This window comes from Miscanthus floridulus, chromosome 7 (assembly GCF_019320115.1).
Source record: "Miscanthus floridulus cultivar M001 chromosome 7, ASM1932011v1, whole genome shotgun sequence".
Taxonomy (NCBI): domain Eukaryota; kingdom Viridiplantae; phylum Streptophyta; class Magnoliopsida; order Poales; family Poaceae; genus Miscanthus; species Miscanthus floridulus.
This window is the reverse complement of record NC_089586.1, coordinates 89,603,716-89,622,652: the sequence shown is the minus strand read 5'-3', so window position 1 is coordinate 89,622,652 and position 18,937 is coordinate 89,603,716. Positions and strand designations below refer to the sequence as shown.

Sequence of the window (18,937 nt, the reverse complement as noted above, 5' to 3'; positions counted from 1 at the left end):
CCAGTTCCAGCACCGTGGGACTGATGCTACGACGACGACGATGGCCACGTCCAGCCGGGCGTCGAGGAGCCCGTGTCGGTGTCCTCCGCTGCTCCGGTCTGCGACGGCGCCGGCACCCTTTACGACGACAACTCCACGATGGTTCTTCCGAAGCTCTGCTGTCCCTATGACGGCTATGACGAAGACATCGAGGCCACCCTCCGGGCCCAGGAGGACGAAGCCAAGCCGTCCCCGGATTACCTGGAGACGATGCAGCGGGGTCGGATGAGCCAGGACACGCGCGCCACCCTCGTCGGCTGGATGAAACGGTTCACCCAGTGCTACGGCCTCGCCCCCGGCACGCTCCACCGCGCCGTCTCCTACGCCGATCGGTTCCTCTCCGTGCAACCGCTGGCGGACGTCGGCATGCACCGGCTCCGTCTCCTGAGCGCCGCGGCCAAGTACGAGGACCAGGGAACCGTAGAGCTACTGGACGACGCGGAGATCGCCAGCTACAGCCGCCGCTGCGGCGGCGGCGGCTTCGCCTCGAGCAAGGAGGAGGTGCTGGACATGGAGCGCGCGCTGCTCGTGGCGCTCGACTACCGGCTCGGCCGCCCCACGGCGTACACGTTCGTGGAGTACTTCACCCGTCACTACGGCCAGGAGGAGCTGCGTCTGGAGCTCCGCTCCTGTGCGCATGACTTCGCGGACATGTCGCTGTTCCACTACAGCTGCCTCCAGCACAACCCGTCTGCCGTGGCTGCGGCGGCCATGTTCCTGGCGAGGCTGACGCTGAAGCCGACGTACGGGCAGATAACGCGCTGGAACAGGGAGCTCAAGGAGCTGACGGGGTACGAACCCATAAAGTTGGAGCGCTGCGTCGAAGCCATCCACTCTCTGATTCCTCACCATGGTGATGGCTTCGACGACGACGTCGACCTCTTTCCAATGTTGTATGCGATTGCGGACCCTAGGTAGTGTAGGAACAGCAGAACTGGTGCTCTGAGAAGCAAGCAGTGCACAGCAGAGGTTTTAGCTAACGTAACTGCACAGAATCTGAGCAGTTTATTTGGTTTGTATGTTTTTTTTATATACTGAATCTCTAATTTGTCGTGCTTTGGGTTACTTTTGCCTAGTGAAAAATGTAAAGTTGAAGCCACAAATGCAGTGCTTCTGCTATAGTTGGCCAAACAGGCCGCTGGGCACGGCACTAGCACGGGCACGGCCAGGCACGGCCTGGTCAGGCACGGCACTACGCGGTACGGTAGACTAGCCGTGCCATGCCTGTTAGTGCCGCCGTGTCGCTGTGTCGGCCCAGGCATGTCACTATCAGGTATTAGCCGTGCCGTGCCGTGTCACTGGGCACGGCAGCCCAACAGTGTCCGTGCCGGCACTGGCACTATAAGTGATCAACACTTCAAACTGATCAGAATCACAAAGTCTGAATGTTCAGAATCACAAACTGATTAGAATCACAAACTGATCAGAATCAAAGAGTCACACAAATTGATCAGAATCACAAACTGTTCAGAATCAAAGAACTTATCAAAGAGTCACACAAAGTTACATGTTCAAAGAACTTATCAAAGACTCAAAGTCACATAATCACACAAACACAGCAGAGAACAAAATAATATTTTATTGGGAGCTTTAGTGCCATGGCTGCCTCATTAAAAACCTATCTAGGTAAAACTCACCCTTGTGAGAAACCCTAAACAGAAAAAAGAGTACAACTCAGCTCCAATTATAAAGTTCATCAAAGTCCAGTCCATAGTCCATAATATTACAGTTACATTACATAAATGATAACTAATCAAGATAAAGTTATTCAAATGCTTCTTCAAGCTCCTCGTCCTTCACCATGTGTTGCAGCCGAGCTTCAGCAGCCTCCCAATCTTTGATGCGGGTCAGCATCTCCACCATTTCAGGCTTTAGCTTCCTCCACTGCTCCTCGATGATCCTGCCAGTCATACTAAAAGTGGATTCTGAAGATATGGTTGAAACAGGAACAGTTAAAATATCTTTAGCCATGATTGACAGCACTAGATATGTGAGTTTGCGCTGATGCCACCAGTCCAAGATGTTAAAATCATCATCTAAATGGTTCACAGTGTCACAGTCCAAGTAAGAAACAAGTTTAGAAACATTAGAACCTGAAGAACTTGCAGCCTGCAGCAGGGCAGTTGTAGATGTATCTCTAGTCATGATTAAAGTAGCAGCTGCAGTATGCATACCACCACCACCACCAACATCACTATCATCATCATAAATTTCATCCCAAGCAGATCTTTTTTTACCAGATAGGTTAGGAGGGGCAGTCCTCCTCAACCTAACACCTCCATATTTCTCCTCATACTTATTGTAGACATCAGTAAGTTGAGCTCTAGTGCCAACCTAGTAAGCACTATAATCTATACTAGTAAGGGTACCCAACCTCCTAAGCACTCTAAAAGAGATCTGTGACTCCCAAAGAGATAGGAACATCAAGCCTAGCAAGCAATCGAACCAGTTGAGTACAAGCAACAATAGGGCAGTACTCCCAATTGCGCATACTACCATCAGGATTAAAAGAGATCTGTGACTGAGACATGCGAGTTTTTTCACGCCTCCTAGGGCATTTATACCTATGCCGGGTGATGTGACCAGTGCTACCACTAGAGAGCCCAGAGTATTCCTTAGAGCAATGGATGCACTTAGCTCCATACCTGACCTTCTTACCTTTCACTGTTTTGAAGAGTTTCTTGAAATCAAGCCACACAACCGAGGTAGAGGGACGTGACTGCTTGCTGTTATTCTCTTCCCCATCCTCTGCTTGATCATCGTAGGGCTCGAGGACGATGGGAGCTTGAACGTTACTGCCGAACAGCTCCGCGGCGTCCTCGCACAGGTCGTCCTCATCATCATCTCCGGCCAACCCGCACAACCGCCTCTCTTGGTTGGAACCGACCTCAAGCGTCTCGTCATCGGATCCAGCCATCGCCACTCGTCGGCGCCCCAGTCCCTCAACGGCTTCAGACAAAACAGATGAAAGGTCCTTGTGTGGTTTTAGTAATTGAGTGATAACCTAGGTGGACTAATTGTGTTTATGTGAGATACACAGGTGATTAGTCCACATGTACATGTATGTGAGCAACATATGCCATGAAGGTGAAAATGGCTTGGAGATGTTGCAAAGCTCACACATGTGATGATGAAGGAGCTTATTGCAAATGAGACATGACATTGAGTCATGTGATCAAGGTGGAGAAGATCAAGACATGACTTGGCTTGATGGACCGGTTACAAGAAAGTGCACTTGATCATAAGTGGTATTCATTTCATATGGGTGAAGAATGAAATTCAACATGGTATCTATTGGTCTTCACCAAGCTTATAATTGGACTTCACATTGCTATTGGAGTAATGAATTGGAATCTATGTGACTATCCTCTACTCCAACATAGCAAAGGTATCATTGTAATGTGCATGATCATTTCATCCCTTACTAGTATGCGGTTAGTGCATATAGTACATGCTTCATAGGATCATGCATAACAAATGAAATGCTTAAATTTATAGCCTACCACTATTGTTTGAATGATTACTTAATCTAGTGGTTAGTACATGAATTTGTTCATGAGCTAGTGAACCCAAGTACTTGACTCAATTTAGATTGCTAACAAGTGACAAGTACAATATTGACAAGATAACCCTTACAAGAGGTGTGAAGAAGCTTGTCATTGGTTCAAACCGGACTTGGAAGCTTAGGCAAATCAATTTAGTTCAAGTCAACCATAGAAGCTCATGATAGTGATAAGAGTACAAGCACAAGACAACAATGCAAATGGATATCTAGTTTGTTTGTTTCAAATGGTATCTAGACTCAAGTATTTCATCAAGAATCTACAAGTAATGTCTAGATCAACTCACAAGTGATATCCTATAAGTGGTACTCATGAAGATAGCAAATGTTCAAGAAATGGTTCTTATTGATAAATCCAACAAGTGGTTCCATACTAAAAGATTCTTTCAAGTGGTATCACATCTACACATGGTATCAATCATGCAAGACGATGGTTCCACAAGTGATCCTCAACTTTAAGTGATCATCAAATGAAGAATGCATCCCTCACCTATAAGAGCTCAAGTGTATCAAATGGATGACCCATGCTATCACATAGGGGGAGGTGTACCACAAATTGATATCAAGATCAAAGATCCTATATGTGGTATCTCAAGAAGCCCTACACAAGATACAAGTGGTATAAGTTACAAGTGGTATCTTCAAGTGGTGTCATTCCACCAATCAAATGATGTCCATAAAAAATGCAAGATTCAAGCCTCAACCATCTACCCCAAAATGCATATCTTTGCATCAATGAGAAGCACACCTTTTATGGAAATTGATGACAAAGGGGGAGAGATTGTACAAAGATATGAAAGCTTTAAGATTAAGATTGTACAAGGGGGAGAGATAAGATATAAAAGCTCAAAGAAGTAGAGGTTGGACATGGACATAGACAAAGAGGGAGCAACATTGAAGAAAAGAGATGGATCAAAATTCTTGGACAAGAGAAGCACACAAGTAGGGGGAGCAAGCTCATGAACTTTGATTGATTGCATTTGATATGTGCATATTCATGTGCTTGCTTGCATTGCATAAGCTTCCAATTCAATATGCATGCTTATGTGGTGTATGCTAGTTGTAGAACTTGAATGATGATTTGATAACTAGCATGCATAGGATGATAGCTAGACACTTGGTATGCTTTTCAAGTAATGCTAGTTCCTTGCTTTTAATGTTGATCTCACAAGGTATCTAGTGCTTTTATTTCCAAGTGATATCTAGCTAACCATGGTGCTAAGGATGAACTTAAAGGTGCAACTCCGATTGATACATGCTTCAAAGGTTTATTCTATACACCTTAGCATCATTTGGTAGTAATTACTCTTCCACAATTTAAATCTATGCATATGTGCGAGATTCAAAACAAACACTCTAGCACATATATAGGGGGGAGCTAATACTACCATTTTGGGTTTGTGATACTTGTCCAAAATCATTTACACATGGTAAAATTGCTTGGGCAAGCAACATGAATCCAAAAGAGCTTAATTTCCATATCTTTGTAGAGTTGTCATCAATTACCAAAAAGGGGGAGATTGAAAGGTCCTTGTGTGGATTTGGTAATTGAGTGACAACCTAGGTGGACTAATTGTGTTTATGTGAGATACACAGGTGATTAGTCCACATGTACATGTATATGAGCAACATATGCCATGAAGGTGAAAATGGCTTGGAGATGTTGCAAAGCTCACACATGTGACGATGAAGGAGCTCATTGCAAATGAGACATGACATTGAGTCATATGATCAAGGTGGAGAAGATCAAGACATGACTTGGCTTGATGGACCGGTTGCAAGCGTGAAGGGCAAGTCGGAGACTTTGGAGCGACGGACCACGTGGCGGTGAAGCTTGAGCAGGACTTGGCGCCGATGGACAAAGGCAACGGTGATAAGCAAGTGAAGTCAAGATCGATGAACCAATATGATCACGTGATGATATAAAGTGGATCATTTCTTTGTTGATCATGTTGGTGCATGTGTTGCGTCGACATTGGAGATGGAATGGAATGCGTAAGGCAAAGGTATAACCTAGGGCGTTTCATTTCACCGGTCATAGGTGTGTAAAGAAGTTGATGACCGGGTTTAGGATAGATGGCCGTACTATCAAGGGGGGCAAAATTGTTTGCATATCGGTCATCTAGTGCCACTCGAGTGATCTAACTTTGCATTGCCACTAGGATTGAGTGGCGTGTGAAAGGATCGAGATGGCGGACTAGAGGAGGGTGAATAGTCTTTTCTAAAATTAAACGCGTCGGCTAACCGAAACAAGTGCGGAATTAAGACGATCGGTCTAGCCAAGACTACACCCCTCTATCTATGTTTTCTAGCACCTTCCAAAGATACTAATTAAGCAACAAAGGTGCCGGGCTAGCTATAGCTCACCTAACCAATTTTAGAAACAAGGTCACACAAACCTATGCCGCTAGTACTTCAAGCAACATGGGAGCTCCTACACATGCTAGTAAGCAAAAGCACAAAGCCAACTAAGCTCACTAGCAATGCTCAATAACAAGGCAACCAATGCCAAATTAGAGAGCGCAATTACTTAGCTACACAAACTAAGCAATGTGACTAACAAGGTTACACAAACCAAATTAGCCACGCAAGGGAGCTACTTCTATGCTACACAAGTAAGAAGGTAACTAGTAAGCTACACAAGCTAACTAATTACAAGAGCAACTACACAAGCACAATGTATATGAAAGTAATTACAAGCTTGTGTAACGGGGATGCAAACCAACGGGAAGAACAAGGTTGACATGATGATTTTTCTCCCGAGATTCACGTGTTTGCCAACACGCTAGTCCCCATTGTGTCGACCGCTCACTTGGTGGTTCAGCGGCTAATTAGCATCACCCGCTAAGCCCGCACGTTGGGCGCCGCAAGAACCTACCCCAGAAGTGAGGGTAGCTCAATGACACGCTTTACTAAAGTTACTCTTCGTGGCTCCCACGGGGCGAGCACAATGCCCCTCACAAAGCACTTCTCTGGAGCGCCGCACAAGCTTCTTGCGGGCTTCGACGAAGACCACCACCAAGCCATCTAGGAGGTGGCAACCTCCAAGAGTAACAAGCACCACCGGCTTGCAACTCAATCACCTAGTGCCACTCAATGCAACATCACAATGCAATCGCACTAGAATCGCTCACTCACACAATCGGATGATCACTATCAAGTATGTGTGAGATGGAGGGCTTCTAAGCACTCTCAAGCATGGACACAAAGTCCCCCAAGGTGCTCAGCACTAGCCATGGCCGAAGGCCACTTCTATTTATAGCCCCAAGGGCTAAACTAGCCGTTACCCGTTCACTGGGCAACTGTCGGGTCGACCGGACGCTCCGGTCGTGTTGACCGGACACTGGACCTCAGCGTCCGGTCGCCCGATGACAGCCACGTGTCACCTGTGTTCAATGGCTTTCTTTCAATCTCAACGGTCATCTTCTGACCGGACGCAGCAGCTTTAACTGACCGAATGCAGCAACCCCTACGTCCAGTCATTTCCAGTAAGGTACCAGACATGACCGGACGCGTCCGATCACACGTTATCGGACGCAGCCCAGCGTCTGGTCACACTCCAGCTTCTGCGTCACCATACGTCAGCCTGACCGGACACACCCTGCCAGCGTCCGGTCACTTCTAGTGCTAGCGTCCGGTCGAAGACCGACGCTGTATGCTCTCAGCCACCACTGACTGGACACAGGACCCCAGCGTCTAGTCACCACGTGACCAGCGTCCGGTGCACTCTGTGAGACCCGGTCTTTTTTGTCTAGGGTGCCGATGGCACCGTTGGACTGTCCGCACTCTACGGGCGGACACTCCACCGGTGGAGTTTCTTCACCAAGTTGATCCACATCAACTCCAACTCCATCTCCTTTGTAAATGTGCCAACACCACCAAGTGTACATCACCATGTGTATGTGTGTTAGCTTTCCACAATCATTTCCCAAAGGATGTTAGCCACTCAACTTGCCATGCCACTCGATCCTAGCGATGATGCAAAGTTAGATCACTCGAGTGGTACTAGATGACCGATATGCAAACAAGTTTGCCCCTCTTGATAGTATGACCATCTATCCTAAACCCGGTCATAAACTTCTCTACACACCTATGACCGGTGAAATGAAATGCCATAGGTTATACCTTTGCCTTGCGCATTCCATTCCATCTCCTCCAATGTTGATGCAACACATGCACCAACATGATCAACAATGATATGATCCACTTCATATCATCACGTGATCATATTGGTTCATTGATCTTGACTTTACTTGCTCTTCACCATTGCCATCGTCCATCGGCGCCAAGTCTTGCTCAAGCTTCACCGCCACGTGGTCCATCACTCCAAAGCCTTCGACTTGCCCTTCACGCTTGCAACTGGTTCATCAAGCCAAGTCTTGTCTTGATCTTCTCCACCTTGATCACATGACTCAATGTCATGTCTCATGTGCATTTAAGCTCCTTCATCATCACATGTGTGAGCTTTGCAACATCTCCAAGCCATTTTCACCTTCATGGCATATGTTGCTCACACATATGTACCTATGGACTAATCACCTGTGTATCTCACATAAACACAATCAGTCCACCTAAGTTGTCACTCAATTACCAAAACCACACAAGGACCTTTCAATCTCCCCCTTTTTGGTAATTGATGACAACTCTACAAAGATATGGAAATTAAGCTCTTTTGGATTCATGTTGCTTGCCCAAGCAATTTTTCCATGTGAAAATGATTTTGGACAAGTACCACAAACCCGAAATGGTAGTATTAGCTCCCCCTACATATGTGCTAGAGTGTTTGACTTTAAGTTCGCACATATGCATAGATTAAAAATGTGGGAGAGTAAATACTACAAAAATGATGCTAAGGTGTATAGAATAAACCTTTGAAGCGTGTACCAATCAGAGTTGCACCTTTAAATTCATCCTTAGCACCATGGTTAGCTAGATATCACTTGGCAATAAAAACACTAGATATCTTGTGAGATCAACATTAAAAGCAAGGTACTAGCATTACTTGAAAAGCATACCAAGTATCTAGCTATCATCCTATGCATGCTAGTTATCAAATCATCATTCAAGTTCTACAACTAGCATACACCACACAAGCATGCATATTGAATTTAAAAGTTTATGCAATGCAAGCAAGCACATGAATATGCACATATCAAATGCAATCACTCAAAGTTCATGAGCTTGCTCCCCCTACTTGTGTGCTTCTCATTGTCCAAGAATTTTGATCCTTCTCTTTTCTCCAATGTTGCTCCCTCTTTGTCCATGTTCATGTCCAACTTCCTAAGCTTTCATATCTTATCTCCCCCCTTACACAATTTATCTCTCCCCCTATAGAGGCTTTTATATCTTTGTACAATCTCTCCCCCTTTGTCATCAATTTCTATAAAAGGTGTGCTTCTCATTGATGCAAAGGTATGTATTTGGGGTAGATGGTTGTGGCTTGAATCTTGCATTTTTTATGGACATCTTTTATGATTGTTGAAATGACACCACTTGAGGATACCACTTGTAACTTATACCACTTGTATCTTGTGTAGGGCTTCTTGAGATACCACACATGGGATCTTTGATCTTGATATCAATTTGTGTGACCTCCCCCTATGTGATAGCATGGGTTATCCATTTGATACACTTGAGCTCTTGTAGTTGAGGGATGCATTCTTCATTTGATGATCACTTAAAGTTGAGGATCACTTGTGGAACCATCATTATGTGTAGATACCATTTGTAGGAAGTGAATACCATTTGAAGGAATCTTCTAGTATGGAACCACTTGTTTGATTTATCAATAAAGACCATTTCTTGAACTTTTGCTATCTTCATGAGTACCACTTATAGGATATCACTGGTGAGTTGATCTAGACATTATTTATGAAATCTTGATGAAATACTTGAGTCTAGATACTATTTGAAACAAACAAACTAGATATCCATTTGCATTGTTGTTTTGTGCTTGTACTCTTATTACTATCATGAGCTTCTATGGTTGACTTGAACTAAATTGATTTGCCTAAGCTTTCAAGTTCGGTTTGAACCAATGACAAGCTTCTTCACACCTCTTGCAAGGGTTATCTTGCCAATGTTGTACTTGTCACTTGTTAGCAATCCAAATTAAGTCAAGTACTTGGGTTCACTAGCCCAGGAACAAATTCATGTACTAACCACTAGATCAAGTAATCATTCAAATAATAGTGGTAGGCTATGAATTTAAACATTTCATTTGTTATGTATGATCCTATGAAGCATGTACTATATGCACTAACCACATACTAGTAAGGGATGAAATGATCATGCACATTATAATAATTCCTTTGCTATGTTGGAGTAGAGGATAGTCACATAGATTCCAATTCATTACTCCAATAGCAATGTGAAGTCCAATTGTAAGCTTGGTGAAGACCAATAGATACCATGTTGAATTTCATTCTTCACCCATATGAAATGAATACCACTTATGATCAAGTGCACTTTCTTGTTGTGGTTGACTTGCTTTATCTTTTGATCTTTGCTTGCATGAGAGTATCAATTTGAGAATACCACTTGAAATATTATGATTAGCTCTCTTTTGGGTGTTGCTTGCTTTTCTTGATCAACCCTTTTGATTGCTTCAACTAAGCATCTCAAATGTTCCTCGGATCACCACTTCCATGTTAGCCTTCCAAGTACCACACTTGGTTTACCTACACATAGGCGGCAAGCCCCTACACTAGGGAGAAGTGACCTCTCTCTAAGAATCATTCTTGATACTTACTTGAAATGACTTGATTGATTGATCCAAGTGATGGACTTAACTTGATGAGTAATCTTAATTCCTTCTTTAAGTCCTTTTCTTTCTTCTTGTTTAAGTTCTTTTATTTCTACCAAATGATTTCCAATAGTCACTAGAACTTAACCTTCAACTTCATCTTGAGTTTGATCTTGATCTTCTAATTTGAGTACCAAATATATGCAAAGTACACTCCACAATCAAATGGTATTGTACTCTTTGCTTGTCATGCTTTTAGATCATCTCAAAACCAAACTTAGGTACCTCAAACACTTGTAAACATGTTTCCAACTTGAGGACCTTTCAATTAAAGTGACTCTAGATCAATCCAACTTTTGTCACTTTTCTGACAGATTTTGTACCCTTCAAAGAAATAGGCATATCTCCCAAAGTACAAATCCAAATACCACAAAATTTGGTGGAGATGTTCTTTACTAAGTTATCTAGCAGCTGTAAAAATTTGAGCTTCATTTGACTTCTAGATTGCTGCCATATATCAATTCTTCCACCACTGCTACATACTGAAAACTGCTGCACTATAGCTGACAAGAACCACTCCAAAACCAAAGCATTTCTTATCCAATTTTCATGAAATTTCTACAGAATCTCATACCATAAGTCTAGAGAATGTACACCAATTTTCATGCCAATCCAATAAGTTTTCATTACTCAAACATGGCTAAGATCACAGCTAGCTCAGATTTTGCAACATAGGACAGATTTCAACAATTGAGCTATACTTCATCAAATATGAATCAAACTTGATACTAACTTGTTTGAATACTTTCACAAGATATAAATCCATTCAATCCTCTTACTAAATGTCATCTCATGAATTTATTCAACACAAATTAATTCAAACTTGACTACTAATCAATTATCCATTCAATCATCTCATAGCAAGCAACATTGCATATTTATCCAATTCAATCAACTCATATGCACCCAAATGAAATGATCAACAAGGGATATACCTTGGTTAGCTTATGATCATCCAACTAGCAAGCTTCAACTCAATTATTTGCAAGTCATCAAATATTCCAATAAATCACCCCAACTTGAATATGACACTTGTATGTTGTAGCACTTGGACTTCATTCAATTTTCATTTAGCATTGGGTTAGATATGCACTAAGCTTCAATGCTTGATTCAACATATGATGATTAATATGAACACAATTGAATCAAGTCTCCAATGCCGATGGTACCTACAATCAATCATCCACTTTTTGATGGTATCCAAACAAGTTTGGGTCCTCTCAAGTTAGGAGCAACATACTTAGGCATATCCTTAGTATGAATAGAGGGATGTTTTGCAATTGCAACCAATAAGATACCATTGCCATCCTTCCTAAGCACATTATTATCAACAATTGAAATAGGCTTAGAAATGTTACCTAGGGGACATGAATGTGCCATGTGTCCCCTTTCTCGGCATGAGTAGCACTTTCTCTTTGCTTGAGCCTTCTCTTCTTTGCTCATGTGGTGCTTCCCATTGCCTTGCCTCTCATGGATTCCTTGAGCCTTCTTCTCAAGCTTGGTAGGACACTTAGAGGCAAAGTGTTCCATACTTCCACACTTGAAGCACTTGATGTGAGCATAATCTTTCTTCTCATCTTCATTCTTGCTCATCATCTTGGCATCTTGAGTTTGCATTGGATGCCTTGCCTTTCCACCCCTTCTTGTTTTCTTCCTTTTTATCATCAAGTCACCACCATCTTCATGGTTGATCTTGATTTGAACTTGGGGTGTCTTCTCTTGCTCAACTTGTGGCTTTAGTTGAGGCTTCACTTGTTGCTTCACCAATTGCTTGGTTGGGCACATTGAGGTAAGATGACCCCAAGTGCGGCACTTGAAGCACTTGATATGCTTTAGCCTCTCTTCTTCTTTTATATTCTTGAGCTTCTCAATGTTTGGGCAACCATTTGCAAGGTGTCCCGCTTCATGACACCGGTAGCACATGGTATGAGAGAGCTTTTTTTGTTGTAGCTTCTTCATCTTTCTTTCTCTCTTTCTTTCGCCCTTTGTTATCTTCTTCTTGAAGCCAAGGCCACACTTGTCACCATAGTATCTTTGAGCCTTCAACATGTGCTCAAAGGTGGCTTTTGAGTTGTAGCACCTCTCTAACTTGTTGCTCAATTTCTTCACTTGTTCATTAAGCTCATTGTTCTCCTTCAAAAAGTTAGTCTCACAAGACATAGAAGTAGAACAAGCATCTATATGTGAAGAGCATGACATTTCTAATAAACCATCACAAGAGGTGGATACATGCTTCTTGCCTACATCACAAGGATTAGCAACAATTTGTGATTTATCATTTGATCCATGTGATGAGCTCTCATTATTTTTAAGTTTCTTTGTAAACACTTTAATGAGAGAAGCATGTTGTTCTAATAATTCATCATGAGATGCAAGTAATGTCTCATGATTCAATTTAAGCTCATCAAGTGAAGATTTATAAGCATCAAGTAATTTCTTATGTTCTTCACAAGAGTTCTTTAGAAATGAGTTTTCATTTTCTAATTTCAATGTTTTAGCTTTCTCATTTTCTAAAGACATGGTCATGCTAGCAAGTCTACTAACAAGCTCATCATATGAATCAACATGATCAACCACATTATCATTTGATACCTTAGTGTCACCTTGTGACATGAGACAATGCGGTGTGGTTGGAGAGCATGTAGTAGCATCATCATGGCTTGAGCATGAACCATCATCACCATCAAGTGTGCATGGGGTAGCATCATCACTTGCAACACTTGTGGCACCATCATCAACCTTGTCAAGTGAACTTGTAGTGGATCGATCATCATCATCATCACTTGACCATGAGGTGGAGCAATCTTCCACAATTACCAAATTGTGGTTATGCTCAACACACTCATGCACTCCTTCTTGGGCTCATCCTCCTTCTTGAATTTGCCATCATCCCATGTGGAGGAATCACCGAAGGTTTCCTTGATGGACTCCCATATCTCACGAGCGGTCCCCTTGTAGTTTACTTGCTTCATCAAATCAAAATGTAAAGCATCCAATAGAAAACAACAAGCATGTGCATCAAATTCATAGAGGACTCTTTGAGCTTTGGTTAGACTTCTATGATCCAAGACATGGGTGAGACCACTACTGACAACCCACCAAAATTTAGGTCCCTTTGCACGAAAATGATCAAGCATATGATTTTTCCAAAGTGCAAAGTTTGTGCCATCAAAAATGTGAGCCTCACAAACATCTAGCCTATTAGACGCCATCCTCTCGGGTCGGTGAAGACCACAAATGAGAGACCGTGCTCTGATACCACTTGTAAGGATCGAGATGGCGGACTAGAGGGGGGGTGAATAGTCTTTTCTAAAATTAAACGCGTCGGCTAACTGAAACAAGTGCGGAATTAAGACAATCGGTCTAGCCAATACTACACCCCTCTATCTATGTTTTCTAGCACCTTCCAAAGATACTAATTAAGCAACAAAGGTGTCGGGCTAGCTAGAGCTCACCTAACCAATTCTAGAAATAAGGTCACTCAAACCTATGCCGCTAGTACTTCAAGCAACAAGGGAGCTCCTACACATGCTAGTAAGCAAAAGCACAAAGCCAACTAAGCTCACTAGCAATGCTCAATAACAAGGCAACCAATGCCAAATTAGAGAGCGCAATTACTTAGCTACACAAACTAAGCAATGTGACTAACAAGGTTACACAAACCAAATTAGCCACGTAAGGGAGCTACTTCTATGCTACACAAGCAAGAAGGTAACTAGTAAGCTACACAAGCTAACTAATTACAAGAGCAACTACACAAGCACAATGTATATGAAAGTAATTACAAGCTTGTGTAACGGGGATGCAAACCAATGGGAAGAACAAGGTTGACATGATGATTTTTCTCCCGAGGTTCACATGTTTACCAACACGCTAGTCCCCATTGTGTCGACCGCTCACTTGGTGGTTCGGCGGCTAATTAGCATCACCCGCTAAGCCCGCATGTTGGGCGCCGCAAGAACCTACCCCAGAAGTGAGGGTAGCTCAATGACACGCTTTACTAAAGTTGAACTTCGCGGCTCCCGCGGGGCGAGCACAATGCCCCTCACAAAGCACTTCTCTAGAGCATTGCATAAGCTTCTTGCGGGCTTCGACGGAGACCACCACCAAGCCGTCTAGGAGGTGCCAACCTCCAAGAGTAACAAGCACCACCGGCTTGCAACTCGATCACCTAGTGCCACTCAATGCAACCTCATGATTCAATCACACTAGAATCGCTCACTCACACAATCGGATGATCACTATCAAGTATGTGTGAGATGGAGGGCTCCTAAGCACTCTCAAGCATGGACACAAAGTCCCCCAAGGTGCTCAGCACCAGCCATGGCCAAAGGCCACTTCTATTTATAGCCCTAAGGGCTAAACTAGCCGTTACCCCTTCACTGGGCAACTGTCGGGTCGACCGGACGCTCCGGTCGTGTTGACCTGACGCTGGACCTCAGCGTCCGGTCGCCCGATGATAGCCACATGTCACCTGCGTTCAATGGCTTTCTTCTGATCTCAACAGTCATCTTCTGACCAGACGCAGCAGCTTCAACTGACCAGACGCAGCAACCCCTACGTCCGGTCGTTTCTAGTAAGGTACCAGACATGACCGGACATGTCCGATTGCACGTGATCGGACGCAGCCCAGCGTCCAGTCACACTCTAGCTTCTGCGTCATCGTACGTCAGCCTGACCGGACGCACCCTGCCAGCGTCCGGTCACTTCCAGTGCCAGCGTCCAGTCGAAGACCGACGCTGTATGCTCTCAGCCACCACTGACTGGACGCAGGACCCTAGTGTCCAGTCACCACGTGACCAGCGTTCGGTGCACTCTGTGAGACCTGGTCTTTTCTATCTAGGGTGCCGGTGGCACCATTGGACTGTCCGCACTCTACGGGTGGACACTCCGTCGGTGGAGTTTCTACACCAAGTTGATCCACATCAACTCCAACTCCATCTCCTTTGTAAATGTGCCAACACCACCAAGTGTACACCACCATGTGTATGTGTGTTAGCTTTTCATAATCATTTCCCAAAGGATGTTAGCCACTCAACTTGCCATGCCACTCTATCCTAGCGACGATGCAAAGTTAGATCACTCGAGTGGCACTAGATGACCGATATGCAAATAAGTTTGCCCCTCTTGATAGTACGGCCATCTATCCTAAACCCGGTCATAAACTTCTCTACACACCTATGACCGGTGAAATGAAATGCCCTAGGTTATACCTTTGCCTTGCGTATTCCATTCCATCTCCTCCAATGTTGATGCAACACATGCACCAACATGATCAATAATGATATGATCCACTTCATATCATCACGTGATCATATTGGTTCATCGATCTTGACTTTACTTGCTCTTCACCGTTGCCATCGTCCATTGGCGCCAAGTCTTGCTCAAGCTTCACCGCCACGTGGTCCATCACTCCAAAGCCTTCGACTTGCCCTTCACGCTTGCAACCAGTCCATCAAGCCAAGTCTTGTCTTGATCTTCTCCACCTTGATCACATGACTCAATGTCATGTCTCATGTGCATTTAAGCTCCTTCATCATCACATGTGTGAGCTTTGCAACATCTCCAAGCCATTTTCACCTTCATGGCATATGTTGCTCACACATATGTACCTGTGGACTAATCACCTGTGTATCTCACATAAACATAATTAGTCCACCTAAGTTGTCACTCAATTACCAAAACCACACAAGGACCTTTTAGCGTGGCAAGTTGAGTGGCTAATCCTTTGAAAAATGATTGTGAAAATGCTAACACACATACACATGGTGGTGTACACTTGGTGGTGTTGGCACATTTATAAAGGAGATGAAGTTGGAGTTGATGTGGATCAACTTGGCGATGGAACGAAGGTGAGAAAGGTTTGAAACTCCACCGGTGGAGTGTCCGCCCGTAGAGTGCAGACAGTCCGACGGTGCCACTGGCGCACTAGACAGAAAATATAGGGTCTCATAGAGTGCACCAGACACTGGTCACGTACCCAGAAGTGGCAATCAGCGGGCAGGCATCGGTCTTCGACCAGACGCTGGCACTGGAAGTAACCGGACGCTGGCCGTGTGCGTCCGGTCAAGGTGACATGTGGTGATGCAGGCAGAGCAGTGTTGCTGGAGGTGACCGGACGCTGGTGCTGCGTCCGATCGCGACCGACCGGACACGTCCGGTCATGTCTGGTACCTTATTAGAAATGACCAGACACTAGGGTTGCTGCGTCCGGTCAGTTCAAGCTGCTACGTCCGGTCGTCAGATGACCGTTGAGATTGGACGAATAGCATTGTCATAGAACCGACCAATTTATAAGAGTACAAGTACAATGGCAGCCCGCAAGCGGTCGCACTGTCATACTTGAACCCATATAAACCCGGTAGTCCGTCGAGTACTACGACGGGTCTTGATAAATGATTTACAACAACCAAGATCGTACATGATTCAACATACATGCCACATATTACATAAAGTTCATAGATACATTTCTCCATCAGAGTACGAATAAAAGTTATTACAAACCGAGTTTGATAGATAAAGTTTCCAACATAGTTTGATATAGTGCCAAGTAGGATCACGGTCCACAAAAGCAAAGATAGGGATTAATAAAGAGAATTTATTCCTAACACAAACCTAGGTCTACCAGCCACGATAGCCTTAGGTCACCTTTGGTACAGCTCAGGTCTACATTTCGTGGGTCTGTACCACGCCGCACAATCTGGAACACCAGATGCTAGGACGTTCAGGCCTGGCCTGCCCTTGGGCTCAGTCTGATCGTTCCCTAAAAGGAGTGCACAACAGAACGGGTCCCGGCCTGAGTTGAATCACTCGGCTTCGCGGTCAGAACGAGTTATTCGGCCAGCTAAGTGAGAGGCATGCGTTCAATCTTGTCAGAAGCGCCAACAACGGTACAGTCCTTAATCGACACAGACAGGGATAGATCCACACCTAAGACCTCCATGTCTTGTTGCTTCTCTATCGACATCCCGCTCGGTCTCGATTTTCTTTTACCCCATGGTTCTGTTCCACGATAGCAAATATAGCCAACCATGCTCCGGTATCCACCTATATCTCGTAGGTGACAGGACATCACCCGACTTCTATCAGTCTAAGCATGGCTAAGCATATATTCGATCCTGGACCTATACCGGTTAAAGGTGTAATATCTGGACAAGGAATGTACATGCACCAAGTGGTTCCATTCAACTCTTATAACCTAATGCATCAATCATAAGTACTTAAGTAAACATTTGTAAAATACTAGGAGACTTAGAATGCTCCAGGGCTTGCCTTTCAGAAAAGAAGTAGGGCGGTGGTCAGGACACTCCGGAAGTTCTTCAGGATTCTGCTCCACGCCTTCGGGAGCTGCGGCTTGAGGATTCTCCTGCTGGTCCCCTTCCTCTGCTCTTCGAAGTCCAGCAACGTTATTTCTTCCTCTGATCCTAGATGCATGAATATGGCATAAGTATTACGAATGCATATATGTTAACAAGTGCATCATGTTTATTGAGTAGGTGCATATCTCTTCTCGATTATTTAATTACTACTTCCACAATGCATCTACTATATCACAAAATAATAGCTATTTGTTTCACTCATAACTGGAGTTCTACTAATCCAAATGCAGTGATCCTAGACTTTCTGGAAAGCTTATCAAATTATCTACAACTTTGTTATTAACCATTTTTACAGCAAACATCATCCCTATCATGCAACTTATCAAACTACAGGATCTGTCCGGAATCCTTTTTTCATTTGCATTTTAAGCAACAATACTTCTACTTCAGGTAATTACTCAAAATTTGACAACATAAAGCCTACCAACAGTTTAAGCATACCAAATACATTCAAGACAATATAATGGTGAAGCCCAAACTATTTATTTAAATGCCTTTATTATTTTATTTAGATATCTAGGTTAAATAATAAACATATACCAGATGTGTTTCATAAATTCTCAAAAATTTACAGTGCTTTACTAAGGTTATTAAAAGACTACTGTAAAAGTTTCATGACATTTGATTTAGTAAAATATTCTATACAAAAATGACAAGACAGAAAGCCTTAAAGTAGCATAAATAGAAAACCCTAGTGAAAAGTGTCAAGCAACAGATTTCCTATTTTTCTTAGCATCCTTATGGTACTAGGATTACCCCCAACAAATTTCATGAATTTTGGATTCATAAATAATTTATAAAAATTCATACAAGGATTAACTATTTATAAAAGAAAAATCTATAACTATAGATCTACACATGCACTGATCCTCAAATTTTTACCAGAGTTCATACATGACAAGAATAGCTTACCACAAAAATTTCATAATTTTGGAGCACAGCAACTCTAGATATAAAATAAACAATTTTGCATGCATTCAAAAACACATTTCAAATCTCTATTTAAATCTCCAAAAATTTCTACTGTAAATGCCAAGAATATATTTTTCTTAAATACTAACCTTCCTAAGGAACATAACCAAATTTATTTCCCAATTTTTGAAGCTACCAAACTGAAGATATAAAAATCACAAAAGAATTCAAAAACTAGAA

General features: G+C 43.3%; 1 protein-coding gene across 1 annotated transcript; it reads left to right on the top strand.

Moving 5' to 3' along the window:
• The first annotated feature begins 138 nt into the window (after positions 1 to 138).
• On the top strand, positions 139 to 957 carry LOC136465828 (cyclin-F2-2-like). Its single transcript, XM_066464413.1, has one exon. The coding sequence runs from the start codon at positions 139 to 141 to the stop codon at positions 955 to 957; it is 819 nt and encodes a 272-aa protein (XP_066320510.1).
• The last annotated feature ends 17,980 nt before the right edge of the window (positions 958 to 18,937 follow it).

Bases quoted from the DNA above. Each gene is read 5' to 3' on its own strand.
- LOC136465828 (XM_066464413.1), top strand. From the start codon at position 139: ATGGTTCTTCCGAAGCTCTGCTGTCCCTATGACGGCTATGACGAAGAC.